The 14,474-nt window shown below is 39.2% G+C and overlaps 1 protein-coding gene across 1 annotated transcript in view; it reads left to right on the top strand.

Moving 5' to 3' along the window:
* The first annotated feature begins 1,012 nt into the window (after positions 1–1,012).
* The window catches only part of LOC147009779 (uncharacterized), a 30,260-nt gene continuing 16,798 nt past the window's right edge, over positions 1,013–14,474 (top strand). Inside the window, 5 exon segments of the mRNA XM_085860892.1 lie at positions 1,013–1,218; positions 9,380–9,588; positions 10,972–11,120; positions 11,248–11,413; positions 11,960–12,055. Of these exon segments, the coding sequence (XP_085717018.1) occupies positions 9,394–9,588; positions 10,972–11,120; positions 11,248–11,413; positions 11,960–12,055 (606 nt within the window). The 5' untranslated portion in view covers positions 1,013–1,218; positions 9,380–9,393.

Consider the following 14,474-nt stretch of genomic DNA (forward strand, 5'->3'; position numbering starts at 1 on the left):
GTCACTTATTTTTTTCGTGAAAATATTTTTTTCGTGAACCAATAAATCCTACAAGTCGAGGCGCCTCTTCACACAGACTCAAATACAGACAAAGGGAAAACAATAAAAAAACTACTCGTATCTAAAGGTGAGTTGAGTGGATGAGTCGGGACATATCAACCACTCATACAAGAAGGTGAGTTGAGATGTTATTTGTCGCTTTATCAACTCCTCACATCTTAAGGTGAGTTGAGTGAATTTGAGTCTGTGTAGATGAACTACTCATATCTGAAGATGAGTTGAGTGGATATGTGTGAGTCCATAAAGATGAACAACTCATATCTGAAGGTGAGTTGAGTGGATATGTGTGAGTCCATAAAGATGAACAACTCATATCTGAAGGTGAGTTGAGTGGATATGTGTGAGTCCATATAGATGAACTACTCATATCTGAAGGTGAGTTGAGTGGCTGTGTGAGTTCATACAAATGAACAACTCATATCTGAAGGTGAGTTGAGTGGCTGTGTGAGTTCATACAGATGAACAACTCGTATCTGAAGGTGAGTTGAGTGGATATGTGCGAGTCCATTTCGATTAACGACTCGTATCTAAAGGTGAGTTGAGTGGCTATGTGTGAGTCCATATAGATGAGCTACTCATGTCTGAAGGTGAGTTGAGTCTCTATTGATTGGATGTAATGTGGTGTTGATGTAACGTATGCATGATGGGCCCATCGGCCTCCTCTTGTGTTAATGTTCCTAATTGTAAAAGATAATATTAATTTCTTTTTAATAAAGTAAATGATTTTGCAAAAAGGTGTTTGTTTTGGTTCCGGACGGTACGAGTAATGCGAGTTGTGGATATTTTTAGGCTTGCGCTTTGCCCGGACATTTTGGTTGCTTTGCAATGTTGGTTAATGGTCCCCGAGTTCAAGTTCTGCAGTTATCTGTAAAGTCAGCTCGGCCTCGAGACGGTGGTTTTGAAGTCTATAAAGCAGTTGGAAGCCAATGCGTGAGCAGCAATGCTTTTACCGTGATGCCATTGCCCAGGGGATGTAACGGAGCCTGTATTATCTACTCCACATATTATTTCTGTCCCTCTCGATCACAAACACGCAATGACGGTGCCTTCTTGTCCAGCAGCAAGAGAAATCGAGCTCATACTTTTGAACGAGTCTTACAGAGACATTCCGCAGACACATCTTTGTGAATAACTTGCCTCCGCAGAACAATTGTCGCGGTAAGTGCTGGAAACTTTCCTGCGGGAACAGATTGTTGTTTTAACTTTTTACTTCCCAGACCTGTCCCGTGGTCTCCCAAGCGCTCGTGTCTTTCTGTTTGTTGTTCTTTATTCTGCCTTTAAAAGTAGCTAGCTGTGCTTGAATCTTCCTTTTATTGGTGAATAGTTGATATTTGAAACGTCCTTTTATTGGTGAATAGTTGATATTTGAAACGTCCTTTTATTGGTGAATAGTTGATATTTGAAACGTCCTTTTATTGGTGAATCGTTCATGTTTCAAACTTCCTTTTATTGGTGAATAGTTCATGTTTCAAACGTCCTTTTATTGGTGAATCGTTCATGTTTCAAATTTCCTTTTATTGGTGAATCGTTCATGTTTGAAACGTCCTTTTATTGGTGAATAGTTCATGTTTCAAACTTCCTTTTATTGGTGAATCGTTCATGTTTGAAACTTCCTTTTATTGGTGAATAGTTGATATTTGAAACGTCCTTTTGTTGGTGAATAGTTCATCTATCTATCATTCCGTGTGTGTGTGTGTGTGTGTGTGTGTGTGTGTGTGTGTGTGTGTGTGTGTGTGTGTGTGTGAGACCGCTGTTTCTCGACAACCACTGGTCCGATCTAATTGAAACTTGCCAGGTATATTGCTGGGGAGTTGAGTATGTGCCTTTTCAAGGTTTGATATTAACCGGACAAGTGCTTCCCAAGTTATGGCCATTTATTTACCAACCAAGGACAAGACACGCTGCGTAGGCGTGGCCGATGGGGAAAGGGTGCCATTTAGTTACCAATGACAGGACACGTTGCTGCGTAGGCGTGGCCGATGGGGAAGAGAACCTCAGCCGCGTTCCCCATTACAGGTTACAACGTACGGACTTCCGGATAGTGATTACTTCGTGTATTCTAATTATTTCTCGATTTCTTATGCGCATCTATAGATCAACACAATGCCCCAATCCAGTTGACGTTTACGAGAGCGAAGGAACGGCCTGTGTGGTTGTTTTAAAGTTTTTTTTGTTTTTTTTTTTATATATTTTTTTGCATGTACGGGCATGCACTAGTGTTTGAAACTTCCTTTTGTTGGTGAATAATTTCGCTTTTTGTAACTTCCTTTTGTTGGAGAATAATTCCTTGTTTGAAACTTCCTTTTATTGGTGAATATTTAATGTTTGAAACTTCCTTTTATTGGTGAATAGTTCATGTTTGAAACATCCTTTTGTTGGTGAATAATTCCTTTTTATGCCTCTGCAACAAGGGTGCCGGAGGCATTATGTTTTGGGGTTGTCAGTCCGTCCGTCCGTCCGTCCGTCCGTCCGTTCTTCTGTCCGTTCGTCTGTCTGGATTTTCATTTACGCGATAACTCAAGAAGCAAATTGTAGAATTTCATCAAACTTGGTAAAAAGGTAAAGTAAGACAGGGCAATTAAGTGATTCGATTTTGGGCCAGATGTGGTTAAGGTCAAATTCTGAAATTTTACTGTTTATGCCCTAACAAGAAATATTGGACAGAATTTCATCAAACTTGGTAAAAATGTAAAGTTAGACAGGGCAATTAACTGATTAGATTTTGGACCATATATGATAAAGGTCAAGGGTCAAATATATCAATACTCAAGTGTTTGTGCGGGAGAGTGGAGGCGTACCCTGCGACTGCGCGCAGTCGAATTACTCTAGTTTGAAACTTCCCTTTGTTGGTGAATAGTTCATGTTTGAAACGTCTTTTTATAGGTGAATAGTTCATGTTTGAAACTTTTTTTTATTGGTGAATAGTTCATTTTTGAAACTTCCTTTTCTTTGTGAATGATTCCTTTTTAGCTCGCCTGTTCGAAGAACAGAGAGCTATAGTGATACCCCCGGCGTGAGCGTAAGCGTCAGCGTGAGCGTGAAAATATTAAAATTTTTGGTGCAAGTTATTTTTTCCTTTCTAATGTTTTTATCTACCACACTTTTTTATACGTCCGATATGTATGTGTGTGTGTGTATATGTATATGTATGTATATGTATGTATATGTATGTATATGTATATGTATATATGTATATGTATATATATATATGTATATATATATATATGTATATATATATATATATATATATATATATATATATATATATATATATATATATATATATATATATATATATATATATATATATATATATGTATGTATATGTATATATATATATATATATATGTATATATATGTATATATATGTATATATATGTATATATATGTATATATATGTATATATATGTATATATATATATATATATATATATATATATATATCGGGGCGTATTATGCGTCGTCCGTCCGTCCGTCCGTCCGTCTGTCTGTCTGTCTCTGTCTCTGTCAGTCCGTCCGTTCCTGTCCGCACTCAAACTCCCAAAGTTTTAAACTTTCACGTTTCATATTTGGTACATAGGTACAGACTGTGGAAACAATGTGTCATGATATACGTTCGTCATCTAAAGTGGTTGCCATGGCAACCAGGATGCTGTTTTCCATCCGTTCCTGTCCGCACTCTAACTCCCAAAGTTTTCAACTTTCATGTTTCATATTTGGTACATAGGTACAGACTGGAGACGGTGTGTCACAACATACGTTCGTCATCTAAAGTGGTTGCCATGGTAACCAGGATGCTGTTTTCCACGTAGTTGCACAATTCTGTATATACCTTCTTGTTCGGGCGTATATTGTGCTCACTTGCGCTCTTGTTACTGAATACAATATACAAATACATATATTGCTTAAAAATTATTTGGATCAGACTTCACTGCAATGCTTTATAAAAAAAATATTAATTTTTAGACGAGTCTTTTAAAAACAATAATTGTATAAACAGGCGAGCACTGGGTGGCTTTGACACCAACTCTGGTTTGAAACTTCTTTTGTTAGTGAATAGTTCATGTTTGAAACTTCCTCTTGTTAGTGAATAGTTCATTTTTGAAACTTCCTTTTGTTGGTAAAGAATTCCTTTTTGAAACTTCCTTTTGTTGGTAAATAATTCCTTTTTTGAAACTTCCTTTTGTTAATGAATGGTTCCGTAAGTTTGAAACTTCCTTTTATTGATGAATAGTTCATGTTTGAAACTTCCTTTTATTGGTGTATAGTTCATGTTTGAAACTTCCTTTTGTTGGTGAATAATTTCCTTTTTTGAAACTTCCTTTTGTTGGTGAATAGTTCATGTTTGAAACATCCTCTTGTTGGTGAATAGTTCATTTTTGAAACTTCCTTTTGTTGGTAAAGAATTCCTTTTTGAAACTTCCTTTTGTTAATGAATGGTTCCGTAAGTTTGAAACTTCCTTTTATTGATGATTAGTTCATGTTTGAAACTTCCTTTTATTGGTGAATAATTTCCTTTTTTGAAACTTCCTTTTGTTGGTGAATAGTTCATGTTTGAAACTTCCTCTTGTTGGTGAATAGTTCATTTTTGAAACTTCCTTTTTGTTGGTAAAGAATTCCTTTTTGAAACTTCCTTTTGTTAGTGAATAGTTCATGTTTGAAACTTCCTCTTGTTTGTGAATAGTTCATTTTTGAAACTTCCTTTTGTTGGTAAAGAATTCCTTTTTGAAACTTCCTTTTGTTGGTAAATAATTCCTTTTTTGAAACTTCCTTTTGTTAGTGAATGGTTCCGTAAGTTTGAAACTTCCTTTTATTGATGAATAGTTCATGTTTGAAACTTCCTTTTATTGGTGTATGGTTCATGTTTGAAACTTCCTTTTGTTGGTGAATAATTTCCTTTTTTGAAACTTCCTTTTGTTGGTGAATAGTTCATGTTTGAAACTTCCTCTTGTTGGTGAATAGTTCATTTTTGAAACTTCCTTTTTTGAAACTTCCTTTTGTTAGTGAATGGTTCCGTAAGTTTGAAACTTCCTTTTATTGATGATTAGTTCATGTTTGAAACTTCCTTTTATTGGTGAATAATTTCCTTTTTTGAAACTTCCTTTTGTTGGTGAATAGTTCATGTTTGAAACTTCCTCTTGTTGGTGAATAGTTCATTTTTGAAACTTCCTTTTTGTTGGTAAAGAATTCCTTTTTGAAACTTCCTTTTGTTAGTGAATAGTTCATGTTTGAAACTTCCTCTTGTTGGTGAATAGTTCATTTTTGAAACTTCCTTTTGTTGGTAAAGAATTCCTTTTTGAAACTTCCTTTTGTTGGTAAATAATTCCTTTTTTGAAACTTCCTTTTGTTGGTGAATGGTTCCGTAAGTTTGAAACTTCCTTTTATTGATGAATAGTTTATGTTTGAAACTTCCTTTTATTGATGTATAGTTCATGTTTGAAACTTCCTTTTGTTGGTGAATAGTTCATTTTTGAAACTTCGTTTTGTTGGTGAATGGTTCCGTAAGTTTGAAACTTCCTTTTATTGATGAATAGTTTATGTTTGAAACTTCCTTTTATTGATGAATAGTTTATGTTTGAAACTTCCTTTTATTGGTGTATAGTTCATGTTTGAAACTTCCTTTTGTTGGTGAATAGTTCATTTTTGAAACTTCCTTTTGTTGGTGAATCGTTCATGTTTGAAACTTCCTTTTGTTGGTGAATAGTTCATTTTTGAAACTTCCTTTTGTTGGTGAATAGTTCATTTTTGAAACTTCCTTTTGTTGGTGAATAATTTCCTTTTTTGAAACTTCCTTTTGTTGGTGAATAGTTCATGTTTGAAACTTCCTTTTGTTGGTGAATAAATCCTTATTTTTGAAACTTCCTTTTCTTGGTGAATCGTTCATGTTTGAAACTTCCTTTTGTTGTTGAATCATTCATGTTTGAAACTTCCTTTTGTTGGTGAATAGTTCATGTTTGAATCTTCCTTTTGTTGGTGAATTGTTCCTTAAGTTTGAAACTTCCTTTTGTTGGTGAATGGTTCATGTTTGAATCTTCCTTTTGTTTGTGAGTAATTCCTTTTTTGAAATTTCCTTTTATTCATGAATAGATCATGTTTGAAAATTCCTTTTGTTGGTGAGTAATTCTTTTTTTGAGACTTCCTTTTATTGGTGAATAGTTCATGTTTGAAACTTCCTTTTGTTGGTGAATAGATCATGTTTGAAAATTCCTTTTGTTGGTGAGTAATTCTTTTTTTTGAGACTTCCTTTTATTGGTGAATAGTTCATGTTTGAAACTTCCTTTTGTTGGTGAATAATTTCCTTTTTTGTAACTTACTTTTGTTGTTGAATCGTTCATGTTTGAAACTTCCTTTTATTGGTGAGCCATTCATGTTTGAAACTTCCTTTTGTTGTTGAATAGTTCATGTTTGAAACTTCGTTTTGTTGTTGAATAGTTTTGTTTGTCACTCAATTTACCTGTAAATAGCATTGCTTGTGCTTCACTTGGCCTGTGACCGATTTTGTGTCCTTTGGGGTTATTTCTCCAAAATAAGCTCAAAGAGGGTGTCCTGGTGTCTGGCTGTCCATCCGTTAACATTTGACGAAAACATCTTCTCTCAAACTACCTGACCGATATGAACCAAATTTGGTACGATGCCTCTGGACAGCGAGGTCTCATGGGGTTGTCCTTCCCTTCTGGATCCGCCAATTTAATGGGGGTAAAAGGGGGGTTTGCCCCAAATATTGATATTTCATTCAAAAATCTTCTTCTCAGAAACAGACAATCGGATCCAGACCAAAATGGCCATGTGGCATTGTGACCGTGCCCTAATCTTAAGTTGTGCTCCCCATGGCAGTATCTCACCTGAAAAGGAGGCCATGGCCTCCCTCCCCAAACCTCCCATATTCACTAAAACATATTTTCCTCACAAACTACATGGCTGATATGGGCCAATTTTGGTAAAACACATCAAAACAGTGAGGTCTCATGGGGTTGTGCTCCCCATCCGGACCCCCCCCCCCCAATAAAAGGCTGAAAGGAAAAATAAGGACCATGCCATTAACTTAAGTTGTGCTCCCCATGACCACAGCACTTTTGAAGGGGGGGCTGGGGTCCTTGGCCCCTTCCCCCAAAAACTACATTTTCACCCCACATGTTGGGGAAATAACCGTCAGTCTCACATTGGACTATTTTTTTTGTTTTATTTTTTTTTTTCGTGTTCAGGTGTGTGAATGTTTTGTCCTTGTAGTTGTGTCGATCAACTTTGATAATAACTGCCTATTCATTTCACCTCGTTTAAGTCTGTTCCGATAATCATCACAATTTTTAGTAGAAGGGGAACTAGAGCACAAACCTCCACCAAGCTGACCAGTTTACGTTTTGTATCCCACTGATCGGCCAGATCTGGATCCAGACCTGAACCAAAATATATAATCAGCTTGTTCTCGTCACCGAACCAACTCATCCACTTAGTTTTGTCATCACTCATCCACAACTTTTTGAAATATCATGTTGTATATCGTTTTTGGCTCCATCTTTCAGTGGTGCAGAATCGCATGAAAAATTAGTAAATTCTCACATCCGGATCGGGACCCGGATCTTCACCAACATCGAATCAATTCGTTCTTGTAACCCACCCACATGTCCACCAAATTTCATCCAAATCCGTCCACAACGTTTTGAGATATCCACCTCAGCCAAACAGACAGCAGTGAAAAAAAACCTCTGTCCACCTTTAGTGGCGGTGCTAACAAGTTTACGTGTACTGTCGGACCCTGCTATTCGTGGGGGATACGTTCCTGGAAAATGTCGCGAATGTCGAATCTGTGAATGTTGGGGCATTGTTTCATTGGGAAAAAGGGGGATAGGTTCCTTGCAGTTCATGATTCATAAGGGAAAATCAAAAATCTCGTGAAAAAACATTTTTAAAATCCCATGAATACACCTGAAAAGAAAAATGCTAAAAAAACTGCGAACACACCCGCGAATACATGAAGAACAGGACCACGAATGTAAAAGTAGGTCACATTTTATGATCCGCGAATAGCGGGGTCCGACAGTCCTGTTTTTTTTCACTCACGATTTGCTGTTCTTACATTGGATAGAAACCACAAGCAGGACAAAGACGTTGGTAGACATCGGCATACTTTTACATGAACTGCAACGACATTTGTAGACAGTGAACAGATACATATACTGTACATTATGCAGTGGCCCTGCCAAAATAAAATGACTGCCAATGGTTGGAACCAAGGTTTATTTTAACAATGAAGGCATCAAATCGATAATTATCTGTGCGACAGCCTGATCTGGATTTTGACAAATGTTGAGTAGATTTTGTTGCAGCTCTTGCGTATTACTTGGCAGAGGTTGGCTTTTCCATAGGTACCGATCCACGTATTCCCAAACCTGTTCGATGGCGTTCATATCAGGACTCTGTGACACCCAGCGAAGAAGCTGTAGCCCAGTCATTCTCTTCCAGGCAGAGGTGGTTATGGCATGTGGCACCATCTTCCAGTTGCTGGCAATATAGTGGTAAGAGGATATCTTGCATGTGGACAAAATGTGGATCAGGCAGCTGTCCCACAGTTAATCAATCCAATGCTTTCACGTGTTCAAGCACCGTATGATGATGCCAAAGCACATGCTACGAGATACTGTTCCAGTATGTGTAGTCTCATCCATGTGATTGTGTTGATATCAGTGTTCATTTAATTCTGGCAAGTCACTGGAGTTAATGGGATCTGAACATGGGCTCCAAGCATTGTGAGCCATCGGTCTATAAATGATAACACTCGTGTAGGAACGTCGATGGGAATGTTATTTAGCCGATATTGATCCCTCAAAAATGCTTGTTTGTCTCTTCCGAACATTTTTTTTGTTGACTTTATGATTATTTTTTTTTTATGTGGCTTTTTTTATCACATGTGTGTTTGCTATGTCATGATCAGCAAATTAAATTGTTTACTTAGTCATGGCACATTTTCCTCCCTCTCACACTCCATCCTGCACACACATACAGCCTTGCAATCAAATTATATATTTCTCCTGCAAGACGATCATCCATCAGCCAAACTGAAACTCTGTAAACTTGCTGAAGTTCTCGTTCGTTCTATTTGCCAAAAAGGATCACCATGTGAATGTGAACTCTGCATTGTACGAATTGCAGTTTGGTTGAAGACCTTTTACTCACACATTCAGTATGCATGAACTGCGTTGCTCAGCACTCGGAGTCATAAATGTACCGTGCTTTCTTTCAATCTGATTTCTCAAACGAAGCACACATTCCGTGACTTTTGAGAGATCTATTCTCGATTGATGACATTGCGTGTGGCCAACAGGTATCAGGTCGGTGATGCCTCGCGGCCTACAGGCCGCACAGGCACAAGGCTCAATGGACTTCAAGTCTTATATTCGTAGTTCCCAAGCTCTGGAGAACCTGGAGAAACAGCTGATATGTCCCATTTGCGTGGAAATGTTCTCCAAACCCGTGGTCATCTTGCCGTGCCAGCATAACCTGTGCCGCAAGTGTGCTGGCGAGATCTTCCAGGTAATATTTGAGGGAGGAATGATGAATCGGATATATCAAATAGTACGTTGATGGATAGCTTTTTGAGCTTCGTTGCTTCCTTGAGGGTCAGCGCAACATGTATCACGACCCTTGTGGAGTCTCTCATGCAGTGAGGCGAATGATGTTCGCTACCACCGTTCCCCTTTATATACATGTACCCAGTGATGTGGGATGTCTTCATGACCCATCAATTTACGAACACCTTAATAATGTTGATTATACATACGAAGGTGAGGGGATTCTCGATTGGTTTCGGTGTTCCTGTATAAATTCCACACTTGTCATTGCGGCTGTCTCTTCTGCATTGCTTTTCTTGTACAATGTAGCAAAGCCATGGTGCTGTAGTTAGCAGCAGTGCTCTTGATGGCACAAAAAAACAACGACATGTTAGGTCTTTTCTTTGCCCTTTGCTTGTGAAAGTCGATGAGCAATACGATTGGTTGTTTTTAATATTTTCTTCTTTGACAATAATCTTTTTCGTGTGTTGAAATGATGTGATTTTTTTTTGTCATTTTTCCACGCCATGAAAGAAGTACATATTGGAACTTGGTTTCCAGAATTTAACATCACACTGCCAGAGGTTATGTTGTTCATTCGAGCATAAAACATATCCTACAGTCCCATAAATTACAAACCTAAAGTACATTAGACTTCTTCTTTCGTTTGCAGCACAAGGCTGTGGGGTAGCATCATTGGCTGAGGGAGCCGCTGATGCAGTGCCCTCTCTATGTTTGGACAGGAAATTGGAATTTGAAAAGCATGTACTCTGATAGCTCGCCGACTCTTTGCAAACGACACCGTAGGATCTCCAACGTCCACCAACTCTAAATGCCAACAGACGGGATGCCATCCGAGGGGCGGCACGCATATTGATGAATCACCCTGCCTGTGAAACACCAGGAGGAGAGTTTATAGCTGGGTCGGGAATCGAACCCAGGCTAGACATCTTAGAGGTGAGTGTGCATATATATATATATATATATATATATATATATATATATATATATATATATATATATATATATATATATATATATATATATATATATATCCATGGGGCATCCTTATTGGGTGTACCATCCATCGGGCAGACGTTAAGCTGTGTCCCGTATGTTGGCATTACTTGGTGGACAGTAAAGATCCCATATGGTGTCCTTCGTGAAGAGTAGGTGAGCTTTCGCCGGCACCATGAACAACTTCTAAATTATTGCTCTACCCTATAGAGGGCACTACATCAGCACGACTGTGCCCTCTGATAATGATACTACCATAGCCATGTATGCATATAAGAAACATCTGTGAGTGTGGGGGAAAGGGCAAGGTTCTGTCTCTTGGTGTTCTCCCTAACACCATGGTCCACAGACTCGAGGATCGACTGTGGGCTCTGGAGGGAGATTTCGCTGTCCAGCATGTCGCCATGAGGTCTTACTTGACAGGCATGGGGTTTATGGACTCCAACGCAACCTCCTCGTGGAAAACATTATTGATATCTACAAGCATGAGTCTGCCAGGTGTCACTTTGAAATCACTGCATCATTATCATCTGCGTTTCCACCTGTCTGCTCGTGCTTTCATTTGTTTTTTCGATGTGTTTGTCTATCTTTCTGTTTCTGTTTAGACATGGAGGTCTGTCTGCAGGCCTCCGTCTCGTTCCCGGCGGCCATCCTGTGAGGAGCATGAGGAAGAGAAGATTAACATTTACTGTGAATCCTGCCAGATCCCGATTTGCTCACTCTGCAAGGTCTTTGGAACCCATCAGGACTGCAAGGTCTTGCCCCTCACCACGGTTTACCAAGCTCAGAAGGTCTAACATGCTTTTTCTCCTCTTTTTTTTTGTTTTCTTTCTTCTGCCATTTTACTCTTCCTCTTCATAATAATCATAGTCATCATTATTTTGCTTGGCCAAAAAATTTTCACTTTCTATACAACAGCTCAACTGATCTTGATAATTTTAAAATAAAACATTTTACATTTTACTGCTTGTTATAAAGTGGGGACAAAATGCCCATCCGGCATCTTTTTTTGACCCTTTGTTCCGTATATGAACACTTTTCATTTGAAATCGGACAACGAGCCCTTTCGTTGTCGAAGTGCATGATACGGAACACATGACCAGTACCAATGGTATCTCGAGGAACTGAGTGCGGGATGATATATTGCCCCCATCGATGGAGTAACCTCGAGAGTTCAAATTCCATAAAACAGGATTGTCCCAATGGTGCCATTCATTACTCCTGTTGTCTTGTGTCCTGTCTTTTGCCGCCATGTTTCCTGATTAATGAACCCGATCTTACAGTTAGATGTTTGTTTTCACTGTGTTTCCACACGTGTTACATACACCCCATTGCAGGCCCAGCTGAGCGATGGTATCGCTGTACTCATGACAGGGAATGACCACATCCAGAAAGTTCTGCGAGAGATGGACAAAGCAAGTCGTTCTGTTGAGGTAACACCTGTTAAGATATATTTGTGTTTGATCTGGACTCGAGAGTGTGCAAAAGGCTCGTACGGATCCTTGTGCTGGGGTCGGTCGACGTAAACCTGCACTCACCGTGCTCATTGTAAAGGGATGTCAGATCTCTCAAAGTTTGTGGAGTCATTCGTAGCAACATTTGGAAACTCCTGGGTGATCTCACAACTGAGCAGAGCATTCTGGGTACTTTCAAGATGGCAGCCCCCATGTTGTGTCTTGTGCTGTGAGACGGCATTGGCAGGAGCATCTGGATGGCAATGAGATACAAAGTGACGATGTGAAAGCAGATGTAGCTATCGTAATGATTCATATGCTTCTGGTGTTGAGGCACAAATTCACATTCGCAGTAATAGTAGTACAGTACTCCAACTTATTTAACAGCTCCAATTATTCCCACCTTCCTATTATTCCCATTTCCACCTTCTTGTGAGGTCCATCGGAGGGACAGCACTCACAATGATTTCTCATCCTGCATGTGAAACACCAGGACAACAGTTCATACCTGGGTTGAGATTCAAACCCCAGGCTAGATAGCTCAGAGGCCAGTGTACATACCTCCAAGCTCTCCTGACAGCCCATTTGTAGAAGAATCGAATTCCTTGAAAAAAAAGGTTTCATTCACTTTCTTTTATTTTCTAAAAATTAAATTAAACTCGCATAACCCGTGCTCTGCGCGACATGTTGGGGTGGGTGTGTTTGAGAAAGGAACTGATGCACAGTATCAGTAGTAATTTTACTTTAATGCAGTAAGTGGAATACGATTTAACTGTTTCAGAAGCATTTTATTTACTTTTTTTTTTCTACCATGCACCTCATATGGTCTTTGAGATAATGTAAGCCGAATATCACGTGACTCGAGCGCAGAACAAAGTCGAAGATAGCGCGACACGAAACCACATACTCGGAAATAATATACAAGATGAAAATGCAGTTATGACGTCATAAATTGTTGGAGCATCCACTCTGAGTCTGAGACATCAGCATTTAAAAATGGTGAGTGCCGCTTCCTTTCTCGACAATCAGCATTTGAAGAGGAAAGAGCACGGACGAACAACCAGTGGTAGGAGCAAATTCCTCTTCGATTGCCCCATCGAGTGTGAAGAGAAAAGTGACGTCAAACATGTGACATCACTGGTACCCAGAGTGTTCTTGCAAGTGGCCATGTCCCCCAAGATCAGTGGTTGCTTGATCGAAAGTCAGGACAGGTGTGTGTGTGTGTGTGTGTGTGTGTGTGTGTGTGTGTGTGTGTGTGTGTGTGTGTGTGTGTGTGTGTGTGTGTGTGTGTGTGTGTGTGTGTGTGTGTGTGTGTGTGTGTGTGTGTGTGTGTGTGTGTTGCAATGTTGCAGGTACACCACAAGAATTAAACCACATAGAAAAAAAACACACAACAACCCATGTCCCTCTTTTTCTCTTTATTTCTGTTTCTTTATATATCTGTCTCAGGAAAAGTGAATTCTTACAGAAAATTTTCTCCAAGGTTCACTTGGTGGCACCTGGATGGGTTTGAGGGTTGAGAAGTTGCAGCTGAAACCCGAATCCTATCAAGGTTCCTCCTGATGATTCCACCTTCGCTCTCCACTTGTTCGGGTTCCTTCTGATGACTCCAAAGCAGTATTTGGTTTTCCGTTTGATCACAAAGTTATACAGTTATAAATTAAATGCCATCAAATTAATTTTTTGCCAAAAGCTTCAACGAATTGAACATCTTTAACAAGTAACACATTCAACGACTCCACAATATAGCAAATACACATCGCGATGGGATTATTAAATTGCTGCAATCAATAAACATTATTATGCTGTATAAGGTTTTATTCATTTATTCATTTATTTATTTATTTTACAGAATCTAAAGCTCGTGGTGGTTCTGCTACACATGACACAACATACGATTGATAGACAAAATAAACACAGCCCTTAGCTTGGGGGAAGTGCCATCACTTCTGGGGGCACGCAGGGTGCCAGCAGTGTCACAACAGTTGCACCACCTTTCCAACCACGCTCAGCAGAGCATTTCCAAAGAAGGAACTTCTTCCTCCCCACGGAGGACAACCTATGGGGATCATCTGTGCTCTTATCCTTTTAAATGCTGAATGTCAAGCAACGACGCAGCACGTACCATTTTTCAAATCTTTGGTATGACTCGGCCGAGGTTTGAACTGCTGACCCCACCAGACTCAGAGCGGATGCTCCAACCATTACACCACATCAGATGACAAGTCTGGTGAAACAAAAAATACAGTACAAAATTAAAAGAGATATTTCAAAGAACTTGAGCACATCTGGCTTTCGAAGTCCTTGATGAAGGGCATGCTATGTCTGAAATGTCCCAACTTTCTGAACCTTGCGTGAAAACTAAAGTTGGTTGTGCTTGTGCATTTTCTGCACTATA

Source organism: Eptatretus burgeri, chromosome 17 (assembly GCF_056783735.1).
Source record: "Eptatretus burgeri isolate ZD-2024b chromosome 17, Ebu_testis_v1, whole genome shotgun sequence".
Taxonomy (NCBI): Eukaryota; Metazoa; Chordata; class Myxini; order Myxiniformes; family Myxinidae; genus Eptatretus; species Eptatretus burgeri.